Source organism: Delphinapterus leucas, chromosome 16, assembly GCF_059928025.1.
Source record: "Delphinapterus leucas isolate spDelLeu-1000000601 "Yukka" chromosome 16, BTC_Dleu_Yukka2, whole genome shotgun sequence".
Taxonomy (NCBI): domain Eukaryota; kingdom Metazoa; phylum Chordata; class Mammalia; order Artiodactyla; family Monodontidae; genus Delphinapterus; species Delphinapterus leucas.
The window spans coordinates 5986440-6011437 of record NC_143144.1 but is presented as its reverse complement, the minus strand read 5'-3'; the positions used below and the strand labels follow the sequence as shown (position 1 = coordinate 6011437).

Below are 24998 nucleotides of genomic sequence, written 5' to 3'. Positions count from 1 at the left end.
ATTCTTTTATTTCCTCCTAAGGTGGATAAAACTTAATTTGGTTTAAAAAAAAAAAAAAGTCAATTGCCCCAGGGTTGTGAAATACTGAGAGCTACAAAGCTTCCACCTCGTAATTTCTTCATGACAATTCTGAGTGACCAACATTCCGTCGGCCAAAAAGACCGGTTAAAATCAGAAGAGGCGGTTGGGGGGTGAACTGGAGAGAGGCCGGGGGGCATTAGCTCTCTTCCAAAATGACTTGTGGAAAAAGTACAATGATGGGCAGAGGACAGAAACACAATACAAATTTCCGGAACTCCAAATCTTCTTAGATGAAAAACGTAAAGTCTTAGAAACTCAATGCCCACAGACAAGCCAAATACTTTTTTTCTCGGGAATATCACAGCTGCAAAAGAGCGGGGTGGGGAGCCACGGGCTACATCAAGCTGAGTCAGACCCGCAGGTTCCTCGGGTTCGACCGAAAGGTAGCCCGACACGCCTCGCAAGAGATGGAGAGACTCCAATTCTCCCCGCCTCGTTCCCGTGTCAGGGGCGTTCTGAAGGCCCAACGCCTGGTGGAGGGGAAGGGAAGGAGCGAGCGGGAGGGAACCAGCGGAACCATCACCAGGAGAAACTTCTAAAAGCACACGGACATTCCCACACGCAGCTATACACCGTTGCCCTAGAAACCAAATCAAGCACCTAATCCCTCCTGCGGGGGTGGGGAGGAGGCTCGGACCCACTCTTCTGGGCCCTGGGTCGCGGCCCGGAGGAAGCCGGGACCAGGAGAAGGGGGTCCTCTCCCGCGGCCCCGCCCCGGCCTCGCTCCCCCGGGCGCATACCGAGTAGAGGAGCACGACAGCGCCGGGACTGGTGGAGCCGACGGAGAAGCAAGAGCTAGACGAACTGGAAGAATCCATGCTGCGGCCGCTGTCCCGGGCGTGGCCTGGAATTCTTAGCTAAGCGGTGGTTGGGGTGCTGCTGGGGGCGGTTCTTCCGCGCGGGGCGGCCCGACCTCGCCTAGGGCGGCAGCACCCTCTGCGGCCCCTCCGCAGGACCCCGGGCGTCGCCATCTTAACCAGGACGGAAGCCGCGCGGGGACCTGCAGCGCGCGCGTGCGCAGCATATCGGAACCCGGAAGCGGGCGCCGGGCCTCCGGAGTCCCGCGCGCTTTTCGCTGTCCCGCCACGACCGGACGGGCTCCACGATGGCGCAGGAGCCAGCGCTAGCCGCCTCCGCGCCTCCCGGTTCTCAGGCCCTTCTGGACGTTCTGCTCCAGAACCTCTACGACTTTGGTGAGTACGGGCCTTCGGAGCCCACGTGGAGAGCGGACTTGAGCAGCCCGGAACTGGGCCGGCCTCCGCGGCTAAAGGTTCTTGAACGTCGAGCACCTCTCAGCTCGTCCGACCCGGTTCTGACAGTGGGTCCCCCACTCGCTTCTGTCGGAGATCACCCTCCCCCGCGACCGGAGTCTGTTGAGCGTTTTTTATGAATTAAACCTCCTAGCTCGTCCCTCGGTGGGGACCGGCTTGCGTGTCGGAAGCAACAAGGCTTTCAGACTTACCGGGGAGGTGTTCGCAGGACCTCGGGCTCTCGAAATAGCACCCCTTTTCCCCGAATCGCTTTCCTCCGGGAAGCCCCCTTTCCCCACGCACCCCCCAGACCCGCCTGACTCTCGGGCATTGGTACCATCTTGTCATGTGGGGATCTCATCCTTCAGTGTGTCCCCTGCCAAGGACTTCGGGGGGCGGTTTCACAGGAAGCTCTTCATGACCTGTCATCCCTAAGTTGGCTGACTTATGTTCTCCTTCCTTTATCTTGACTGGGGAAGAGGAAGATAAAAGAGCTTATCGTTAAAGATTGGCAACTCCTGGCACTTCAGTAGGGAGACCGTTACACACACTCTGAAGAATTTGCCCCAGGGAAGATGACATCCTTTGTTCATGCACCAAAGATAATCGTTAGGCATTAGTGCCTTTAAAGGCCAAACGTATTTCTTAAATTTGTAGCGTGATGTTGCTATTTTATTTTGGAGCCATTGCTCAAAATTCTAAGCTCATTACACAGTAAAAATAATAGCTAAAATCATATTGAGAACTTACCATACACTCCATGCTTTACAGGTATATACTCGTTTAATTTTCACAACAATCCTATGAAATAGATGTTGTCATTAATACCATTATTACAAGGCAGATCCCGTTATTGTAGAAACAAGCACTAAAGGTTAAAAAACTTGAAGTTCACCCAGTTAGTAATTTTCAGAACTTGGGTTCCAAGCCCTACACTCTCTGGCTCCAACCCCTGCACTTGTTATCGACTTGAACTGTGGACAGGGCATCTCTGTGCCCTTGGGAATGTCGGAAGACAGAGAAGACTTAGCCTCTGACCTTGAGAAGTCCTAGAGGAAAGGACTATTCTGCAAAATCCTAAATATAGTTCGTGTTAACACAGCCTGGAAATTATGCTTGGAGCTCTGAAGGCATGGGCTGTATCTACTCATTTGTATATGCCTAATGCCAAAGGTTAGTCGACTCTTAATACATATTTACTGAATAAAAGACAGAAAATAGAAGCAAACATAAATAGCTAATGTTTGGAGAGCTCTGTAATAGTCATACTGTCGGTGAGTCGTTAGGCCTAGAGTTCTTGTCAGAACCTTCAGGTGACTGGTCAGAGTTTGAGCAGCTGAAACAAAGGGGAGGTGTGGAGATTTAGTTGAAAATAAAGGCATTCAAATTAAGCCAGTTGTCTTAGGTTCATCTTAATTCATAACCGTGAAAGGAAATAGGAAGACCGTGGTCCCCACCTGTAACCCTAGAAAGTGTTAAAAAGAAACACTGGGGCTTCCCTGGTGGCGCAGTGGTTGAGAGTCCGCCTGCCGACGCAGGGGACACGGGTTTGTGCCCCGGTCTGGGAAGATCCCACATGCCGCGGAGCGGCTGGGCCTGTGAGCCATGGCCGCTGAGCCTGCGCGTCCAGAGCCTGTGCTCCGCAACGGGAGAGGCCACAACAGTGACAGGCCCGCGTACCGCAAAAAAAGAAAAAAGAAACACTGGCTGCAGTGGCAGATGTACTAACATTTTTATTACAAAGTGTGAGCCAACGGGGATTACCAGTTTCTGGGGTATTGCGATGATGACACTTACAGTCAGGACCAAGGTGAGGACTAAAGTAATTGTTCTAGTAAGAGTCAAAGACGTAAATATAGTTACCTGGGAAAAGATGACTGTGCACTTTGGATTCTATAAATTGTGCAAATACGACCCTCTTGGAAGAAAAATAGTTTTTGTCTTTGTGTGTATTTCTGCATGTTTATAGCTGTGGCACATGTACACGTGCATTCGCGTGATTTGGTATTAGTGATAGCTAAAACACAAAATGTTTATTTTTCCTTTTGTGTTTGAACAAACAGGAGAGACGGAAGATGAAGCAGAGCAGAAAAGGATCAGAAAGAAAAGAGAGAAGAAAAGAGATATGGGGACCCCAGGGGCCTTGGTTGCAGAGCCAGATCTCCAACCTGGATCTCTTGTCAGAGGCCAGAGGAAGAGTGCTTCCAGCTTCTTCCAGAAACTCCAGGAAGAGCTGCAGCGTGTTCCCGCCGTGACCCCTAGTGGTTTCCCTTCAGGACCTGTAGTCTCTAGTTCTGCAGTAGCCCCCTCTCCCCTGAGGAACGACAGGGAACCAGTAGAAGTGGTGGAATTTCACAGCAGAAGTAGAAAAAGAAAACAGAAGCCCGATCAAGACGAGAACACAAAGGTAATGAACTGGCTTTTGTAGTGAAAACCCTGATGTTGTCCTGCCACTGTTCTAGGCCCTGGGAACAAGAGGCAAAAACTGCTTTCTCTCAAGGAACTTACATTCTGATGGAAAGCAGTGTGACTTTGCTGAGCAGCAATCTCAGGCTGAATTTGTAAGTCTGACTCAGAATTCAGTCTATGAGAGGCATGGGTGCTTATCCAAACTTTTTTCACAAGTTTTTGTCCAATTCATTGCAAAAATCCAGACGTCACATATCTGTTGCTTTCCCCATGTCCTGTACACTTTTGTCTGTCATAAAAAGAAAGAGGATTGTCTTAGTTTCCTGGGGCTGCTGTACAGAAATGCATTCTTTCACAGTTCTGGAGGCCAGAAGTCCAAATCATGTTGGCTGGGCCACGCTCCCTCTGCTGGGGGAGGGTCCTTCCTTGCTTCTTCCAGCTTCTGGCGGCTGCAGAGCTCTAGGCTCTTCCTCTGTCTTCACATGGACTTCTTCCTGGTGTCTGAGTCTCAACTCTCCTGCCTTTCTCTTAGAAGGACACCCGTCATTGGATTTAGGGCCACCCTAAATCTAGGATGGATCTTATCGTGAGATCCTTAACTTAATTACACTCCAAAGATGCTTTTTCCAAATAAGGTCACATTTGCAGATTCCTGGGGATTAGTGCATGGACATTTCTTTTTGGAGACCACGATTCAACCCACTACAAAGACAGTTAGGCTTGCGTATTCTTGATGAACACGTGCTAGTGACTGGTGTTTACCACATCTTTTCTAGAATTTAGTTAGTACTTTATGTCAAGCTCACCAGCATCTCTTTCTCAAAGATTATTAATGCATTCTGTAACCATATCTACCTTTATTTTAGGATTCTAGGTCAGCTTTCCAGTTCTTATAGTATCCAAATACTGGGGCAACGGGAACTGTTACAGGCAGACCAAGAAATGGATTCCTTTGGCCCTTGCGGCCAGAGCCCCCAAGCCGGCCAGCCAGGGAGCTTCCAAAAAGACTGGTATTACCACAGAGTACCGCAGTGAGCCAAACGTATATTAGTATTTTCTCTGTGTGCCATGATGTGAAGAAGGTTGGAAAGCACTGTTGTGCAATACAATTATGTGTTTGGAGAATTTAACTGACATAAAGCATCTAGGCACCCTCCCTTGTTTCCTCAAAGGTGTCGGTCTTCAGTTTCTTCTTAGACTCACTCGTGTTCATCTTTCTGGAATAGAGAGTTTTCTTTCTAATAGAAAGGACAAAAAAGTTGGCATTGAATGAGTCTGCATCTCCCTGTCTCTTAATAATGGAACATGTGTAGCAGGCTGTTATTCTTCTTTCTGCTCCAAAGAACCCCTTTTCATTGTAGTTGGCTTTTCTCAGGAACCTCAACTCGTTTTACATTTTGGACTTCCTCAACTTGATGAAATTTTTAGCTTCCTTGGTGGTTCTCCCCTTTTCTTTCTTTCTTTCTTTTTTTTTTTTTAATTGGAGTGTGATTGCTTTACAATGTTGTGTTAGTTTCTGCTGCTCAGCCAAGTGAATCAGCCATACGCATACACACATCCCCTGCCTCTTGGACCTCCTCCCCCCAGCCATCCCACCGCGCTAGGCCATCACAGAGCACCGGTCTGAGCTCCCAGGGCCTTAGAGCAGGTTCCCACTAGCTAGCTATTTTACACGTGGTAGTGTATTTATTGTCAAACCTAATCTCCCAATTCGTCCCACCGTCTCTTTCCCCCCATATGTCCACATGTCCATTCTCTATGTCTCCCTTTTTATTCCTGCCCTGCAACTAGGCTCATCTGTACCATTTTTCTAGATTCCACATATATGCATTAATATATGGTATTTGTTTTTCTCTTTCTGACTTAACTTCACTCTGTATGACAGACACTAGGTCCACAGACACATCTCTACAAATGACCCAATTTCATTTCTTTTTATGGCTGAGTAATATTCCATTGTATACATGTACCACATCTTCTTTATCCATTCATCTGTCGATGGACACTTAGGTTGTTTCCATGTCCTGGCTGTTGTAAATAGTGCTGCAGTGAACATGGGGGTACATGTGTCTTTTTTTTTTTTTTTTTTTTGCGGTACGCGGGCCTCTCACTGTTGTGGCCTCTCCCATTGCGGAGCACAGGCTCAGCGGCCATGGCTCACGGGCCCAGCCGTGCCGCGGCATGTGGGATCTTCCCGGACCGGGGCACGAACCCTTGTCGCCCACATCGGCAGGTGGACTCCCAACCACCGCGCCACCAGGGAAGCCCCTACATGTGTCTCTTTGAATTACGGTTTCTCAGTAGTGGGATTGCTAGGTCATATGCTAGTTCTATTTTTAGTTTCTTAAGGAACCTCTATACTGTTCTCCACAGTGGCTGTATCAATTTACATTCCCAACAGTGCAAGAGGGTTCCCTTTTCTCCACACCCTCTCCAGCATTTGTTGCTTGTATATTTCTTGATGATGGTCCTTCTGACCGGTGTGAGGTGATACCTCATTGTAGTTTTGATTTGCATTTCTCTAATAATTAGGGATGTTGAGCATCTTTTCATGTGCCTCTTGACCATCTGTATGTCTTCTTTGCTGAAATGTTTATTTAGATCTTCCACCCATTTTTTGATTGGGTTCTTTGATATTGAGCTGCATGAGCTGTTTGTATATTTTGGAGATTAATCCTTTGTCTGTTGCTTGATTTGCAAATATTTTCTCCCATTCCATGGGTTGTCTTTTCATCTTGTTTATGGTTTCCTTTGCTGTGCAAAAGCTTTTAAGTTTAATTAGGTCCCATTTGCTTATTTTTGTTTTTATTTTCAGTACTCTAGGAGGTGGGTCATAAAAGATCTTGCTGTGATTTATGTCAAAGAGTGTGTTTCCTATGTTTTCCTCTAAGAGTTTCATAGTGTCCAGTCTTACATTTAGGTCTTTAATCCATTTTGAGTTTATTTTTGTGTATGGTGTTAGGGAGTGTTCTAATTTCATTCTTTTACATGTAGTTGTTCAGTTTTCCCAGCACCATTTATTGAAGAGACTGTCTTGTCTCCATTGTATATCCCTTTGTCATAGATTAGGTGACCATAGGTGTGTGGGTTTATCTCTGGGCCTTCTGTCCTGTACCATTGATCTATATTTCTGTTTTTGTGCCAGTACCATACTGTCTTGATTACTGTAGCTTTGTAGTATAGTCTGAAGTTGGGGAGCTTGATTTTTCCAGCTCTGTTTTTCTTTCTCAACATTGCTTTGGCTGTTGGGGGTCTTTTGTGTTGCCACACAAATTGTATAATTTTTTGTTGTGATTCTGTGAAAAATGCCATTGGTAATTTGATAGGGATTGCATTGAACCTGTAGACTGCTTTGGGTAGTATAGTCATTTTCACAGTCTCAATTCTTCCAATCCAGGGGCATGGTATATCTCTCCATCTATTTGTGTCATCTTTGATTTCTTTCATCATTGTTTTATAGTTTTCTGAGTACAGGTCTTTTGCCTCCTTAGGTAAGTTTATTCTTAGATATTTCATTCTTTTTGTTGTGATGATAAATGGGATTGTTTCCTTAATTTCTCTTTCTCATGTTTCGTTGTTAGTGTATAGGAATGCAAGAGATTTCTGTACATTAATTTTGTATCCTGCAACCTTACGAGATTCATTGATTGTTCTAGTAGTTTTTTGGTGGCATCTTTAGGATTCTCTATGTATAGTATCATGTCATCTTCAAACAGTGACAGTTTTACTTCTTCTTTTCCAATTTGTATTCTTTTTATTTCTTTTTCTTCTCTGATTGCCATGGCTAGGATTTCCAATACCATCTTGAATAATAGTGGCGAGAGTGGACATCCTTGTCTTGTTCCTGATCTTAGAGGAAATGCTTTCAGTTTTTCACCATTGAGAATGATGTTTGCTGTGGGTTTGTCGTATATGGCCTTTATTATGTTGAGGTAGGTTCCCTCTGTCCCCATTTTCTGGAGAGTTTTTTATCATAAATTGGTGTTGAATTTTTTCAAAAGCTTTTTTTGCATCATGGAGATGATCATATGGTTTTTATTCTTCAGTTTGTTATATGCTGTATCACACTGATTGATTTGCGTATATTGAAGAATCCTTCCATCCCTGGGATAAATCCCACTTGATCATGGTGTATGATCCTTTTAATGTGTTGTTGGATTCTGTTTGCTAGTACTTTGTTGAGGATTCTTGCATCTATGTTCGTCAGTAATATTGGTCTGTAATTTTCTTTTTTGTGATATCTTTGCCTGGTTTTGGTATCAGGGTGATGGTGGCCTTGTAGAACGAGTTTGGGAATGTTCCTCCCTCTGCAGTTTTTTGGAAGAGATTGAGAAGCATAGGTGTTAACTCTTCTGTAAATGTTTGATACAATTCACCGGTGAAACCATCTGGTCCTGACTTTTGTTTGTTGGAAGATTTTTAATTACAGTTTCAATTTCATTACCTGTTCATTGGTCTGTTTATATTTTCTAATTCTTCCTGGTTCAGTCTTGGAAAGTTGTACCTTCCAAGAATTTGTCCATTTCTTCCAGATCGTCCATTTTATTGGCATAGAGTTGCTTGTAGTAGTCTCTTATGATCCTTTGTAGTTCTGCGGTGTCAGTTGTAATCTCTCCTTTCTCATTTCTAATTTTATTGATTTGAGTCCTCTTCCTTTTTTTTCTTGATGAGTCTGGCTAAAGGTTTATCAATTTTGTTTATCTTCTCAAAGAACCAACTTTTAGTTTCATTGATCTTTGCTATTTTCTTCATTTCTATTTCATTTATTTCTGCTCTGATCTTTATGATTTCTTTCCTTCTACGAACTTTGGGTTTTAGATGTAAGGTTAGATTGTTTATTTGAGATTTTTCTTGTTTCTTGACGTGAGCTTGAATTGCTATAAGCTTCCCTCTTAGAACTGCTTTTGCTGCCTCCCATAGATTTTGGATCGTCGTGTGCTCATTGTCATTTGTTTCTAGGTATTTTTAAATTTCTCCTTTGATTTCTTCTGTGATTTCTTGGTTATTTAGCAGCGCAGTGTTTAGCTTCCATGTGTTTGTGTTTTTTACAGTTTTTTTCCTGTAACTGATTTCTGATCTCGTAGAGTTCGTCGGAAAAGATGGTTGATATGATTTCAGTTTTCTTAAATTTTCCAAGGCTTGATTTGTGACCCAAGATGTGATCTATTCTGGAGAACGTTCGGTGTGCACTTGAGAAGAAAGTGTATTCTTCTGCTTTTGGGTGGAATATCCTATAAGTATCAATTAAGTCTATCTGGTCTCTTGTGTCATTTAAAGCTTGTGTTTCCTTATTTATTTTCTGTCTGGATGATCTGTCTATTGGTGTAAGTGGGGTGTTAAAGTCTCCCCACTATTACTTTGTTACTGTTGATTTCTCCTATTATGGTTGTTAGCATTTACCTTATGTATTGAGGTGCTCCTATGTTCGGTGCATAAATATATATAATTGTTATGTTTTCTTCTTGCATTGATCCCTTGATCATTATGTAGTATCCTTCCTTATCTCTTGTAACAGTCTTTATTTTAAAGTCTATTTTACCTGATATGAGTATTGCTACTCCAGCTTTCTTGTGATTTCCATTTGCATGGAATATCTTTTTCCATCCCCTCACTTTCAGTCTGTATGTGTCCCTAAGTCTGAAGTGGGTTTCTTGTAGACAGCATATATGTGGGTCTTGTTTTTGTATCCGTTCAGCCAGTCTGTGTCTTTTGGTTGGAGCATTTAATCCATTTACATTCAAGGTGATTATCGATATGTATGTTCCTATGACCATTTTCTTAATTGATTTGGGTTTGTTTTTGTGGGTCTTTTTCTTCTCTTGTGTTTCCTGCTTAGAGAAGTCCCTTTAGCATTTGCTGTTAAGCCGGTTTGGTGTTGAATTCTCATAGCTTTTGCTCGTTTGTAAAGCTTTTGAGTTCTCTGTGAAATCTGAATGAGATCCTTGCTGGGTAGAGTAGTCTTGGTTGTAGGTTTTTCCCTTTCATCACTGTAAATATATCCTGCCACCCCCTTCTGGCCTGCAGAGTTTCTGCTGTGAAATCAGCTGATAACCTTATGGGGATTCCCTTGTATGTTATTTGTTGCTTTTCGTTGCTGCTGTAATATTTTTTCTTTGAATTTAATTTTTGTTTATTTGCTTAATATGTGTGTTTCTCCTAGGGTTTATCCTTGTATGCAACCCTCTGTGCTTCCTGGACTTGGGTGACTATTTCGTTTCCCATGTTAGGGAAGTTTTTGACTATAATCTCTTCAGATATTTTCTCAGACCCTTTCTCTTTCTCTTCTTCTTCTGGGACGCCTGTAATGCGAATGTTGGTGTGTTTAACGTTGTCCCAGAGTCTCCGAGACTGTCCTCAATTCTTTTCATTCTTTTTTCTTTGTTCTGCTCCATGGCGGTTATTTCCACCATTTTATCTTCCAGCTCACTTAACTGTTCTTCTGCCTCAGTTATTCTGCTATTGATTCCTTCTAGAGTATTTTAAATTTCAGTTATTTTGCTGTTCATCACTGTTTGTTTGCTCTTTAGTTCTTCTGGGTCCTTGTTAAAAGTTTCTTGTATTTTCTCCATTCTGTTTCCGAGATTTTGGATCATCTTTACTATCATTACTCTGTATTCTTTTTCAGATAGGTAACCTATTTCCTCTTCATTTATTTGGTCTTGTAGGTTCTTACCTTGCGCCTTCATCTGTAACATAGTTTTTGTTGTCTCATTTTTATTGATGGGTGGGGCTGTGTTCCTGTCTTACTGGTTGTTTTGCCTGAGGCGTCCAGCACTGGAGTTTGCAGGTAGTTGGGTAGAGCTGGGTCTTGGTTGGTGCCGAGACGAGGACCTCCCGTCTCCGGGAGGCTTTACTCCAATTAATATTCCCTGGGGTCTGAGGTTCTCCATTAGTCCAGCAGTTTGGACTCGGCCCTCCCACCACAGGAACTCAGGCCTGACCCCCAGCCTGGGAACCAAGATCCTGCAAGCTGTGTGGCACGGCAAAAGAAAAGAAAAAAAAAAGGAGTGGTACAATAACAAAGCATAAAAAATAAAATTAGAAAGATAAAAAATACATTAGGAAAAATAAAAATAGAATTGAAACAGCTACAACAAGGTAAAACAGAACCACAAGAGAAAAAAGAAAAAACAAAGAGGAAAAACAGAAAGGCCGGGGAAGGGCCTTGGCTATGGGGGGGCAGAGCTTGGGGGGGAGGGGTGGTGGGAGGTGGACCTTAGGTGGGGAAGGGGTTTAGGGTGGGGCGGGGCCTCAGGCTTCGCACCTGAACTCTGCTGGGGGAGAGGCAGCGTGGCCCTAGGGGGCCTCCGGAGTGTGCAGTTCCGGGGTTTGGAGGTCGGGCCCTCGGTGAGGGTGTGTGGGTGGCGCTTAGGCTCAGCATAGCTGGAGGGCGTCTTGGAGTGGGTGTAGAGGCGGGGCCCCGGGTGGGGGGCAGGGGCGGGGTTTGGGCTCTGTGCTGCCGAGGGAGCCTCGGAGGGCGGGGGTTTAGGACCCGGAGCCCAACAGGCTCCCTGGCGCCCGAGTGAGTGGGGAGAGCGCTGGCCGCGCTCCCTTCTGTTCCTCCGCTCCCCTGAGGGTCTCCCCTGTCGCTGCTGAACCCCTAACTGTGGGTGCGCTCCGTGGAGGGGGGGAGGGGAGAAGGTATGTGAACTCCTTCCCTCCTCCAGCTTCCCCTCAGGGGTGCTGGTCCTGGAGGTCCGGCCTTTGCTTCTGCTCCCCCTACCCCCCACCAACTCCCTCAGGACCCGCGCGGCTGGAGGGGGCCTCGGTGGGCAGAGGATCAGGCCCGGGATCTCAGCTGGCTTCTCGGGGCCCAAGTGGACAGGGGAAACCTGGCCACGCTCCCTTTTGATCCTCTGCCCACCCAACCGTCCCTCCCCTTTCCCACTCCGGGCGTGGGATCCCTTCCCCTCCCCCAGCCGCCCCTCCAGAGTCTGGTCCCGCCTCCACTTCTCCTCCCCCTTCACTTCCCCGCATGCCCCACGTTCTACCCGGTTGCTGGGAGTTCCTCCTGTCCCCTTAGGTGTCTGTGGTCCCCCACCGGTGCCTGGTAGGTGCCCTAGTTGTGCGGAGACACAAACCCCGCGTCCTCCTAGTACGCCATCTTGACCCTTTTCTCCTTTTTAAAGTTTATCTTCTGAAAATGTGAATGTGTCTGGCTAAGGAGACAGTATATGTGAACACAGTAAAAACACATACGCCCATAAAAAGACTTTAGAATGTTGACATTGCAACATATAAATAACTGCAAATTAATATAGAGCTAGTTGTTGTGGCATATCCTGGGTATAGGGCATGCCAGGCAAAGGATAGACCATTGGAGTAATTAAGACACATAGTGCTCTGCTGAGAGTTTGTGCAACATGGGAACAGGTGCATGTGGCCCCTGCTCTCTGAAGACTTACAAGTCACCGTAGGACAGTGCAGACAGACATGGGGTCCGCAAAAATACGTGATCAAATAATGATAGCCTCCATTGACCAGTCGTGCAATCAGCTGGCCATCTTTGAAGTTTTCTTTTTATTTCTGTTTTCCTTTTATTTCTCCATTTATGTGGCTCCCCCCACTAGTCGAGTCTCCATGTGAGTTCCTGTTGCCCTCTGTTGTCTGAAGTATTCTCGAGAACAGAAGAGGTACTGGCAAGTAAATGACCTTCTTTTTCCAGAATTTAGGCTTGTGTAATAAACAATGGTTAAACTACATAGTGTATTGAAACATTTTCATGGGTGTGATATGACGATTTATAATAAGAAATATTAAATATTTGTCCCTGTTTCTGGCACAGAGCTCCTAAAACCCTTGGAATTTCTTAAGAGATGAGAACAGTAAAGGTGTCTTTTGTTGTGTTAGTGAAATGACTTGGAAAGCGTCCTTGAATGGGGACTGGTTGCCAGGAGAACCAACCTTGTGATTAGAGAACCTATGCCCTGACTTCTGGGGAGGGCAAAAGGGCTAGTTGCCAGTGGCCAATGATTTACTCAATTATGCCTGTGTGATGAAACCTCTGCGACTCCAGAAGGACGGGGTTCGGTTTGGAGAGCTTCCAGGTTGGGAGAGTGGTGGAGCCTGGAGAGGGTGTGGAAGTTCCTCGCCCCTTCCCACGAGCCTTGCCCTCTGCGTCTCCTCCATCTGGTTGTCCCTGAGTTATGTCCTTTTAGAATAAGCTGGTGATCTAGGAAGTAAACGGGTTTCTTGAGTTCTATGATCCACTCTAGCAAATTAGTTGAACCCAAAGAGGGGGTCATAGAACTTCCGGTCTGTAGGCGGTCTGTTAGAAGTACTATAGGTAACAACCTGGGCTTGCATTTGGCCTCTGAAGTGGGGACGGTATCGTAGGACTGAGCCCCTTCACCTGCGGAACCTGTGCCGTCTCTGGTAGATAGTGTCAGAGTAGCACTGAACTGTAGAACACCTGACTGTGTGGGACCGTTGCTCCCATGTGTGGGAAACCCTTCCCCCTGCATCGGAGTTGGTGACCAGAACCCCTTTTAATGGACTTATCTGGGAACTTGGTCACCATTTGTTTAATATTTTACCCATTCCAGATAGCTGACCTACAAGTGAACTTCCTGATCATGTCCCATTTGTAAAGCTCTGTAGATGTAGTCTGCCCAGAAATCTTATTCATTCATTTATTCCACAAATAATTGGGTGCTTACTCTTTGCCAGGCCCAGGAGATCCCACAGTAAACAAGGTACAGTCCTCTGCTCTCATGGAGTGTATGGTTTACTGGTGGGTTGGGCAAACCCTGGATAAATTAATATCAATAATATACTTAAAAAGAGCTATAAACCCTCTGAAGGAAAGATACAGGGTCCTGAGAGTAACAGGCAGAACTTCCTTTAGAGCCAGTGGTCAGAGGTGTCGGAGGAGGTGACTTGAGGCTGATGCTCTGTTGCAGGATGCTGGGAAAGGAGGGAGCAGAGTAATGCAGGCGGAGGGAAGCTGCCTTGCAAATGCCCTGAGCTGTAGAGAGGCCTTCCGGGTTCCAGGAGCCAGAAGACAAGGGGGAGGGGGACGGAGGGGGGAAGATGTGGGCTGTTGGAGAGACAGGCTGAGGCCAGCCCGCACCAGGCCCCGGAGACATGGGGCCTTTGGAGTTAGTTTAAAGCACATGGAAAGCCACCAAAGAATTTAAGCAAGGGCATGAAGTGATCTGATTTATATTTTAAAAAGATGGCTCTGGCCCCTGCGTGGTAAATGGATTATAGGTGAGCAGTAGCCAGAGGCATGAGGGGACCGAGTGACGATTACTGCAGGGGTCCAGGTTCAAAACGGGGTGGCCTGGACTTGTGATTTGAGGATTGAGTGGATGAACTCACTCTTTAATGAGTGCAAGGCTGCCTGTAAGGAAGAAAATTCCTATGCTCTTAAGAAATGAAAGGGTCACGTGTAGCTTAAAATGATCCAAGTATTGTCTGGCCTTCAGAGGTGTGTCTGATCAATGTGATTTTTCCACCCCTAACACTGGTCCATCTCATGAACCTTATGGCCTCCACAGAAAAGAGACAAGAAAGATATAGTAGAAATAATAGAACAGTGTACTGTAGGTCAGAAGGGACGCCTGGATCCTGTGGCCTGGACTGAGGTACACATACACTGCTTCTGAACATGTAAGGAATTGCTGAGTAAAGATTTACCAGTATTTCCTGAGTGCTTACTGTGTACTAACCGTGATTATTTACATTCATTAACTAGTTCAGTATCTCATTAGGTCTTCACAGCGTGACCTGTCTTCATTTCGCAGAAGAGGTTGATGCCTAGAGAGGTTGAGCTATTTGCCTGCATTTAAGCAGGTACCCCACCATCCCATATCTGCAGTTCCAAAACCCCAGAGCTTTGGAGAGCACAAGCTAGGTTGTTTTTTTAAGTTTGGCGCAAATTTATTTGGCAGTAAAACCCGACCTGAACTGAAGTGGGGCTTAAGAGTTATTTCTGTTGGTTCCATTGGGCGTGAATATTCATAGGCATTGCTGTAGAAACGTGAATGTGCTTAATTACGGGTTGCTGTCTTGGACAGTATTCAGTATATTCACAGTATCACCATCTGAATTGTCTCAGGATTCCAGATAAAGGACTGTGGATGTGAAATAAGTGCTAGAGCTCGGGTTCAGACCCCAGGCTTTCTGGCTTGAAAGCTGTGTGCCCAACTACTACACAAGCGAGAGGGAATGTAGGTTAGTTAGGCTGTTTGTCTCTTGAGGAACACAAGTGTACTGCACCAGAAGCTTCACTAGACATAAAGACATTCTGTCAAGTTATTGCCCCAGGTTCTTTTTGTTTTTTAATGTTTATTTTATTTTTTATTATTTATTTATTTATTTTTGGCCACGCCCCATGGCACATGGGATCTTAGTTCCCCGACCAGGGATCCAGCCTGCGCCCTCTGCGTTGGAAGCATGGAGTGTTAACTGCTGGACTGTCAGGGAAGTCCTTGCCCCAGGTTCTTACTGCCCTCATAATCTCTGCACTACCCCAGGGCTGCCCTGAAGTCCATCACCCTTTAGCTGTACCATGTCCCCTACTCTTTAGTACATCCAGTGTCAGATAGGTATTAAGAAGAAAGTAATCTAATTGAAATAATTTACGCTCAAGAAGATATGAAAAAATTTCTCAATATTCCCAGAACTGCTGGCATAATTAAAAAGAGAATGTTTATTTACCCAACTCTTCTCTAATTGGACAAAGTTTGGACAGGGTAACTAATAGAAGAAAAATCTTACCAGTGCAGGAGAAAATACTTTTGGTCAGCAAGTCAGCCCATGAGAAAGTTCACTGAGTCTGATACTCAGTCTGAGTCTGCTTCTTATAGCTTGCTTTCTTCTTCACTACCTAACAGACAAGTTCTCACAATCTCCAAATGTTTCTCTCTCTCGTGTGTAGGACAGTGAGGCTTTATCAGTCAAGACAGGTGAGACAGTGGTTGCATAACAAGTAGTCCCTACATCTCAGTGGTTTAAAGGCAAAAGTTAACCTTGTTCTCATGTTACGTGTTCATCAGGATTGTCAGGGCAGATGGCTGTGATCCACGCCATCCTAATCTAGGGACCCAGGGTGATAGGGGCTCCACCATTTGGTGGAGAAGGGGAGTTGATGAAGCCTTTTTTTTTTTTTAATTTATTTTTTATTTTTTGGCTGTGTTGGGTCTTTGTTGATGCGCGTGGGCTTTCTCTAGTTGCGGTGAGCGGGGGCTACTCTTTGTTGCGGTGCGTGGGCTTCTCAGTACAGTGGTTTCTCTTGTTGTGGAGCATGGGCTCTAGGCACGTGGGCTTCAGTAGTTGTGGCTCACAGGCTCTAGAGCGCAGGCTCAGTAGTTGTGGTGCACGGGCTTAGTTGCTCCGTAGCATGTGGGATCTTCCTGGACCAGGGCTCGAACCTGTGTCCCCTGCAGTGGCAGGCAGATTGTTAACCACTGCGCCACCAGGGAAGTCCCGATGAAGGCTCTTAGAGGTTTCATGTGGAAGGGGCATGCTTCCCTGTGCTCACACTTTGTCCAAAACAAGTCATGTAGCCGTGCCAAACTTCAGGTAGGCAGCAAAGCCCAGTTCTCCTGTGAGCCTAGAAGTGGAGGAGGACCCAGTATTGCCTGTAGGCAGTAGTGCCCCTACCACAGTGAGGGTAGGGGAAAGAAGACAGGGGAGACCACTGATTATTTCTAAATGCAGGTGCTGCATTGTGAATAATGTACTAAAGTGGTTTTAAAGCTAAAAGTAGAAATTAAAGTTAAGGTAGTGGTGGGGATCATGCTAATAGACTCAGCATCAGGATAATTAGCCAAGAATTTTTCTCTATAAAGAAGGATCTGTTACCGAACCAGGTCCATTTGCCCGACGAGCAGCAAGCCAGACGCCAAGGTGCCGAGGTTTACAGTTTATTCACGAGGCAGCCAAGTGAGGAGATAGGAGAACAAGCCTGAGATCCGCCTCGCAACAGCGAGGGGGCTGAGGTCTTTATGGGATAAGCACGGTGGTCTTAGGAGTGGGGAAGGGTGATTGGAGGAAGGGGAAGAGGTGAGGTAATCGGTGCTTTGTGCAGGCGTATCTGGGTTACAGGCGTCTGTGTTCAGAATGGAGGTGCTCAGCATGATCAGAGCTTTCTGGCCCCTGACCTCAAAAGGCCCTTCCTCGGACACCTGCGCAGACCTAGTTTTAGGGCTGATGACCCGGCCAGCCTTAGCCAGCTCGCACGGGGCAGGAGCTGACTCCAAATTCCTGCAAAACAACTGGGCTACGAGAAGCTGGGTAGGTATGCAGTTAAAGAGAGGGGAAAGGAAAGAACAAAATAACTAAAGCGAGCTTGACCAGTGAAGGCAGGTTACAAGCAGAAGGGTTTTAACAAGCTATTCTCCTGCCCGTTGCTCTCCGCACAGACCCTGCCCCGCTGAGCCAGAGGCCAGGACTGCTTTTCTAGATGCTGCACGGCTGGGATGGCCTGAGGTTGAGTAGAGACCGCTGTCCTTGGCCAGATTTGACAATAGTTTCCTTGAAGTCTCAAACTTCTGGTCAATTCTATGGATTGGTAACCACAGCCAGGGGATATATTGATGTAAAGAGTCACATATTTTGATGGCATTTCCAGTATCATTATTTTCTGTGGGGAATTATAAACCCAGTCTCCATCATTTCTAGAAATCTGATGTTCCTGAAAGAAATTTTCAACTCAAGAGAGTTTAAGAGAGTTAGCCATCATTCCAATGGCTGGATAGGAGGGAAGAAAAGAGGGAATTCTTTTTCTCTCCCTCCCTCCCTCCCTCCCTCCCTCCCTTCCTTCCTTCCTTCCTTCCTTCCCCCCCCCTCCCGGCTTGTGGGATCTTAGTTCCCCGACCAGGGATTGAACCTGGGCCACGGCAGTGAAAGCGCCAAGTCCTAACCACTGGACCGCCAGGGAATTCCTGAGAATTATTTAAATATGACCTTTTTACCCTCTAAAATTCTGCTCAGTTATCCTTTTCTAAACCCCCCACCATACAGAGTTTCCCACATTTGGTGTGTGAGATACAGACATTGGTCTCTCTCTTACTCTCTTTTCTTTTTCAGTTTCTCGTCAGTCTTTTCTTAAACTTTGAAACCTTGAATTTATTTTCTCCATTTGTCTTCCATTAGCTGTTAATTAGGCTTCTGTGCAACAAGCATGTATTATTGTTTGTTATTTAGGCATCTGGGCCAGTTTCAAGGCTTTTAAAAACATGAGTATGCTCTTGGTGTGATGGATGTTATAAGGAACAGATGACCTTAATAAGAATGTTTTCTTTTCCTTTTCAGACCAAAACTAGTATCCTCGAGAAAGATGTGGATGTACAAGAATTTAACTTAGAAAAGGTACGTGCTTTGAAATTCTTATTTTTTTCAGCTTTGTAACAAAAATGCATATGTTTACATGTTGTCCAATGGTTGGGGAAATGGTGAAGCAGATCACACTACATTTACTTGATTGAACATTGTGCAGTCGTTTAAAACATGTCGGTTTTGTGACTACAGTGTCAATGATACAATGGTAAGTAGGAAAAGCAAGGATGTGTGTGTTCTGTGGTTGTAACTAGGTTTTAAAAATGTGTGAGAGAGACTTCCCTGGTGGTCCAGTGGTTAAGACTCCACCCTCCCAATGCAGGGAGCCCGGGTTCGATCCCTGGTTGGGGAACTAGATCCCACATGCATTTCACAACTAAGAGTCCATGTGCTGCAGTGAGTCCCACGTGCCGCAATGAAGGTCCCACGGGCCGCAACTAAGACCTGGCGCAGCCAAAATAATACATAAATAAATAAATAATAATAAAAAAAAATTTAAAGATAATGTGTGAGAAAAAAGACAGGAAGTAATTCAGCTGCCAAGAGTGGGTATTGGTGACATTTTCTCTTCTACAATATGTTTTTAAAGAAAGAACGTGGACCTGTGTTTGAAGCTGCTGTGATAAAGGGTTTCCACGTGTGAGTAGATGTATTTGGGAAGGTACTTTTAGTTGTTGCCTTTATGGGTAGTAGCTTGTTTTAGGGCACATCCTAAAGTACGGCAGAGCTCTGCGGGTCACCCTCGTTTTGTCACTGATTTGTGTGGAGATAAGTCTTTGCTTCGACGCCTGCATGCGGTGTGGGAGAATGGCGTGGGGAGGCTATGGACCTCTGTGAGCGACTCCACAAAGCTGCTTAAGCCACACCGTGACGGCACTCTTGCCAGGTGTAGCCCCTGCAGGTCCTCCGTAAAAGTGCTGGGCAGGTAGCCCATCGTGTCTGGCAGGCAGCACTCCTAGGGCTGTGTTTCCTCTGTGGAGTTTCTGGAAGGCATTTGGGCCTGACTGTGCTTTGTGTCTGCAGGCTCGTTTGGAAGTGCACCGGTTTGGGATCACAGGTTATGGAAAAGGAAAGGAGAGAGTCCTGGAGCAGGGACGCGCCATTATGCTGGGCGCTAAGGTGAGGGCTGCTTCGGCCTCCCACCCGCAGATGGGGCGCAGCAAAGGGGGGCGCCCCGGGCAGGGCAGGGCGGGGGCAAAGGCAAAGTCAGAAATGATGCTTGGTGTCCTTTCTCATTTCAGCCTCCCAAAAATAGTTATGTGAATTACAAGGTTTTGCAGGAGCAAATCAAAGAAAAAAAGTCTGCGAAGGAAAAAGTAAAGAGAACGGTAGGTGTGATAGCCTTTTCTTAAACTAGAACAGAAAGGTGGTTGCAATTTGCTGGACCCTGCTGCTTGGAAAGCAGTCTAGACAGCAACAAATCTAGAGTTAGATGACTGTTCTTACCCTCTCTTCAAGTCAGCTACATTTTGTGATACCAGCCACATAATCTGACTTATTCACCTGAAAGGTTTGCTTTGAAATAGCAAACTCCTGTTCAGGTACTGGGAGCTACTTTGACCTTTTCCCTATATGCAGTCATTTTTTTTTTTTTTTGCCTTTTACATTGTATAGAACACACGGGCTTCTGAAAAACCACAAGGGGAATAGATGTTACGCTCCCTCCCTTTCGCCTAAAGTGGAAGATTTGACATTTCTCCTGTCTGTTTTCTCTGAATGGCCTTTCACAGTCTTGAAAGGGTTTTAGGATGAAACTTTGTATAATTAACATGCTACTTGAAAAAAATATTAAAAATAAATGATACCTCTGTGGCTTTTGGTCACAAACCTCTTGCCTTTTTTTGGAATCTCCATTATCCATTACTGATACATATGTTTTCTTTAATTGTGAAATCAGGCCCAGGACACAGATATTTTCAAGAAAAAGAAGAGGAAAGGACAGGAAGACAGGTGAGTGATACCATCAGGTACTCAGGTGGAATGATTTGGATAAATCCATTGGTTAGTTCTGAACATAATACCTTAAATTGATGTGGTGTTTCTAGCCTGATACAGTGGTGCACTGTCTGTCCTGGTCCTAAGTCAAGCCCTGGAGGGGGGAGACAGGATTCAGTAAATTGTCCAAGATCAGACAGCTCCCTCAGGATTGAACTAGGAACCAGTCTCCCATTTTCAAAGACCAGACATGTGCAGTGACTAGTGGAAAAGCTGAGGCTGACATTTCCAACAAGACCTCTGTCCCCTCCTGAGAGGCTGCGCTGCCTGCACTTGCGCGACCTCACGAGGCAGAGCGCCGTGGCTTGAGTAATGGAGCATTGATTTTGTGCTGTTCTGCTTGCTTCTTAGCTTTTGTTCAAGTACCTTTTTCTCTCTCCTCAAATTACTGTTTCAAAATCTACTTTTGTCTTGAGCTTTTTCTTGGACCCCTAGTGAGCTTGCACATACTGGAAGGTGGTCACCTCTTCTGGTTGTGTGGTCTGTCAAGGGCCCACTGTGCGCCGGGCACGTAGGTGTCTACGTGTTGGGCGTACAGCCATGATCACACTGAGAGTCCCCGCCCTGGAGGAGCTTATATTTTAGGGAGGGAAACACCAAAACATCTAAACAGATAAGTAAGGGCATGTCAGGTCCTGGCAGGTTTTGTGAGGAGGTTGAAATAGTGCATCGTGAGAGAACGTCACTGAGGGTGGGCTGGTATGTCGTTCTAAGGAGGCCACATCTGAGTCGAGAACTGAGTGGGGAAGATCCGGAAAGATCTGGTAGCAGAGTATTCAACGTGGAAGAAACCAGTGCAAAGGCCCTGGGGCAGCAGGCAGTTGGCATGTTCAGGGACGCAGGAAGCTAGTGGTGCTGCAGTGGGGCGGGAGCCTTGCATGGGAGGGGCCAGGAGGTTGCAGGGCCAGACCTCCGTGGCCTGGTTGGTGGTGCTGAAATCCTTTTGTATAAGCTTAACTGTAGTACCTTCCTCTCACTTTAAATGTAGGAAATCCAAAAAGAAGAAATCGGCTCCCAGTATTTTGTCAAGTGGACGGATTGGACAGGTTGGAAAATTCAAAAATGGGACACTGATTCTGAGCCAAGTTGATATCAAAAAAATAAATTCTTCCAGAGTGGCTAAATGAAGTACTTTATAAAATAAAGAGAGAAATGGGAAAGTGCCAGTGTACTGAAACTGGACCCCTACAAGACTTCCAGGTTATTCTTATTTATTTCATATTTCATAGACTGCTCTTTTATTTTAGGGAACAAAATCAAATTGAAATAATAAAATTTCTATCTGCTGAAGTGTCTGATTTTTTTTTTTTTTTGGTGATAACCATGTTGGGCCACAGCTGCAATGTGGATCTGAAGTAAAACTGAAACCGTGTAACTCAGACTGGGACTTGAACCCACAGGCTTCCAGCTGAGGTCACACACCTGGTCTCAGGACTTCATGAAGCTCAGGTTCTTGATGTCTCATCGCAGAAAGAATTCAGCGAGAGACAAAGTGATAGATAGGTAAGAAGTGGATTTATTCAGAGACACACACTCCACAGACAGCGTGGGCCATCTCAGAAGGCGAGAGCGGCACCAGGGTCTGGGGTTGTCCGTTTTAATAGGGGTGGGTCATTGCACAGTCTAATGAGTGGTGAGAGTATTCCAGCTGTTTGGGGGAAGGGGCGGGGATTTCCAGGAACTGGGCCACCGCCCTCTTCTTGACCCTTGTGGTCGCTCTTGGAACTGTCATGGCGCCTGTGGGTGTGTCATTTAGCTTGCTGATGTGTTACAGTGAGCGTATACTGGGGCTCAAGGTCTAGTGGAAGTCGACTCGTCCGCCATCTTGGACCCATTTGGTTCTAATCGGTTTATGTCGTGTCCTCGGGCTATGTCATTCTTTCAAAGGTTGTGCCCTGCCCCCTTCCCTGCTGTTTCAAAACTAATTGAGAAGAATGTTTTAATATTCTCCATCGAGGTTCACTCGAGTTTCACTTTCACTGGTGTTTTGTGCATTTGCTTGTAGATATTTCATAATTTTACGGATTTGTAGATGCTAATAATTAGCTTAAAATTGCTTTTTAATTTTCTAAAAATGATTTAATGTTACTATATCATGAAAGAACTAAGAATGTGATCATTTGTCAGTTGTTTTGTGGGAAAAGCATTTTCGATTTTCAGCCAAAGTGTATAAACTCTACTTTGTAAGAACTTGTATAAATAAAATACAACTTTTGTGGTAAAAATGACCATGACTCTTAAATAACACAACAGATGAGTTAAGCAAATGTTATCTCCTTCTAAGTCATCACCTGGGGTAATCATACATATATTTTAAAATAATATTGCCCTTGTTGAAAGTGTCCGGAACTTCTCAAAGCTTGTGGAACTTTAAAAAAAAAAGGTCTTCAATTTTTTTTGTTTTCAGTGACAAAAATTGAGATCCAAGCCTAACAAATAATAAAGTTTTGGTGAAAACAGAGGGGTACTTTTCACTGCTGGCTGACTTTCTTAAGCGACTCATACATTGACTCTGAAGGCATTGCCATTGTTCAAAATATGCTTTGAATTGAAGCAAGATTGGAAATGTTTTATTAAGTGAAAACACTAACTTTTATTTTTCAGGTTCACTTTGAAAGGCAGTGTTCGTTAGGGTGTATATTCTGGCAGTTTTTAAGAGGGACTTTTTTTTTAAATTTATGTATATTTATTTTTGCCGTGTTGGGTCTTCGTTTCTGTGCGAGGGCTTTCTCTAGTTGTGGCAAGCGGGGGCCCCTCTTCATCGTGGTACGCGGGCCTCTCACTATCGCGGCCTCTCTTGTTGCAGAGCAGAGGCTCCAGACGCGCAGGCTCAGTAGTTGTGGCTCAGGGCCTAGTTGCTCCGCGGCATGTGGGATCTTCCCGGACCGGGGCTCGAACCCGTGTCCTCTGCATTGGCAGGCGGATTCTTAACCACTGCGCCACCAGGGAAGCCCAAGAGGGACTTTTTAAGAAGGTGTAGAAGATCCCAAATATGGCAGAAGCCCTAGGAAAAATGTCAGGTGCTGGAAATAACCTAGTGGAGTGGGCACCGGCCCAGTTTAACGCCCTCTCTTTCTCTGCAGGGAGCCGGGAAACCTAGTGGCTCCACCTCACCTCACCGCCCATGAGCTTCAGTGGCTCAGATAACTGAGCACTTGGCCCGACTCAGAACCATAGCCCCAGGCTAGTCAATTCTGGAAAAGCATGCAAATTCCTAGTATAAATTGCTTACCTTGTTTTTGTTTCACTTCTTAAATACTTACAGAGCAGTTTTGTGACCACTGGGTGCTCTGGAACCACTCAGAGGTCTAGAGGCTACAAGCAACGTGCACGGTAAGGACTGATGATCACGCATAAGACTGTGCTTTTATCTCCCTGTTGGTGAGGCTCCTTCCAGCAAGGTTAGCAGCAGAGAGAAGTGACAATGGAAAACGGTTCTTCATGGAAGACAAGGGTCGTCTGGCAGCAGCCACAGAGGGAGGAGCCCTGGCCTGGGTGCGCTGGGTAAGAGCTTCCTCGCGGTCTCTTCCATACTCACCGCCCTACCCCCGTCGCAGAGCATCTCCCCGGTCGTGGACACATCGCGTGGATCGGTCCTGGTGCCACGCGACACTCCCACCTGCCCTTGCTCCCGGTGACCCGCTTAGGGAACTCGAGGTTCCCATCCCCAAAACTCTTGGCCTTGTGGACCTAGCGCCCCTACTTTGCAAAGAGGGAAGCAGAGAGCACAGCTGTGTCCCACTGAACCGAGGCTGTTGCCTGCATGAGAAGAGACACCACCCCGCAGGGGTGATTGAGCCTGACCAGCAAGAGCCGGTGGGGCTGCCGGCACCCAGGGGCCAGGGAGGGGTCTGTCTGCGCCCAGGTGGTCACCCAGGTGTCTCTCGTACTCCCTGTCCCCAGTGTGGGTGGCAAACACACAAGTGCCGGAACCCTGGACTGCGAAGGGCCTGGGGAGCTGAGGCTCGGATCCTCCCCACCCGCCAGCCCGCAGGAGATGAGGGTTTGAATCAGGTGCTGGGTGACGGTGGAGGGAGTCTAGGGTAAGGAGGAAAGGGCGCTAATGGTGAGTGTCTGGGCAGCGCCAGGCCCAGCGAGCCTTCCTCAGCTCAGCTCCCCTCACTGGGACTCTGGAAGAGCTTCTCCCCAAACCTCAGGGAGGCACAGATGCGTGGCACGGGGGTGGACCGGTGGGCCCTGCGATGTCCCTCGCAGATCCCCCGTCGGGAATAAGGACTTGGTCCCTCTGCTGCCGAGAGCGCTAAGCACACAGCCTTCAGCGGCCAGCGCTTTTCGGGGACTGCCCGCCCCCTTCCCGTGCTGGCCACAGGCAGCGATAATTGACCTGAGGGTATTATTTTTTCTTATTTTTAAATATTTAGTTTTTATTTATTTGGCTGCACGGGGTCTTCGTCGCGGCATGCAGACTCCTAGTTGCGGCATGCCTGTGGGATCTAGTTCCCCGACCAGGGATTGAACCGGGCTCCCCTGCATTGGGAGCGCAGAGTCCTAGCCACTGGGCCACCGGGGAAGTCCTGATGTGAGGGACTTGTCATCCCAGCTCTGGATGACTCCAGTTGAGGTGTGAGGCCCTCGCTGAGTCTCCCTTGGCCTGATTCTGCTTCCTTCTCTTTGTGTTGATGCCAAGAGCTCTCTCTAAGGGACGTCCTGCCCGCTGCTCTCAGAGTCTGCGACTGCCCCCGACCCTGCTGAACCACTCGGTGGTCTGGCAGGTGATTGAGGGCTGAGGCCAGGTCCTGGGCTGGGGGGGGCGCTGGAGATGGCTGCTCTTGGGGAGCATAATTTGAGGGAAGTGAAGGGGGCACAGAGTTTTCAGTCAGACACCAGGCTCGGTCTGGGTGAAGGGGCCGGTCAGTCTCCTTCATGCTCCCAGGTCACTTAGGACGTTTCCCCCAAGTCTAACCTTCCACTGTAGCCCATGATCGATTTTTCATATGTGAATTTATCTTTAACCAT

The 24998-nt window shown here is 46.4% G+C and overlaps 2 protein-coding genes across 7 annotated transcripts in view; one reads left to right on the top strand and one right to left on the bottom strand.

Annotated features, from left to right (window-relative positions):
* GNPAT (glyceronephosphate O-acyltransferase) overlaps positions 1 to 1094 on the bottom strand; it is a 30700-nt gene extending 29606 nt beyond the window's left edge. The window contains exon 1 of one of the 4 annotated variants that reach the window (XR_016388012.1): positions 822 to 1093. Coding sequence is in view for 2 of the 4 variants with exons in the window: in XM_022553223.3 (XP_022408931.1) it covers positions 822 to 899 (78 nt within the window). In the remaining 2 variants the exon portion in view is untranslated. Of the gene's footprint in view, positions 1 to 821 lie in introns of all 4 variants that reach the window. The other 3 variants (XR_016388011.1, XM_022553223.3, XM_022553220.3) reach the window with 3 other exon arrangements.
* On the top strand, positions 1086 to 23280 carry FSAF1 (40S small subunit processome assembly factor 1). Of its 3 annotated transcripts, XR_016388016.1 has the most exons (9): positions 1086 to 1274; positions 3395 to 3738; positions 12311 to 12373; positions 18003 to 18059; positions 19050 to 19145; positions 19268 to 19354; positions 19924 to 19976; positions 21010 to 21221; positions 21359 to 23280. XR_016388016.1 is itself a non-coding variant. In XM_089897396.1 (8 exons), the coding sequence occupies exons 1-8, from the start codon at positions 1187 to 1189 to the stop codon at positions 21146 to 21148; spliced, it is 927 nt and encodes a 308-aa protein (XP_089753522.1). In that variant the 5' UTR covers positions 1108 to 1186; the 3' UTR covers positions 21149 to 21311. The 3 variants fall into 3 exon arrangements, 2 of the variants coding, with proteins under 2 accessions (XP_089753522.1, XP_022408936.1); XM_089897396.1 differs by lacking the exon at positions 21359 to 23280 and having other exon boundaries at positions 1108 to 1274; positions 21010 to 21311; XM_022553228.2 differs by lacking the exons at positions 12311 to 12373; positions 21359 to 23280 and having other exon boundaries at positions 1111 to 1274; positions 21010 to 21311.
* Positions 23281 to 24998: the final 1718 nt, after the last annotated feature.

Coding starts and splice junctions, on each gene's coding strand:
- FSAF1 (XM_089897396.1), top strand. CDS start 1,187: ATGGCGCAGGAGCCAGCGCTAGCCGCCTCCGCGCCTCCCGGTTCTCAG. Junction 18,060..19,049: donor AAGAATTTAACTTAGAAAAG/GTACGTGCTTTG, acceptor TTGTGTCTGCAG/GCTCGTTTGGAAGTGCACCG. Junction 19,977..21,009: donor AGGAAAGGACAGGAAGACAG/GTGAGTGATACC, acceptor CTTTAAATGTAG/GAAATCCAAAAAGAAGAAAT.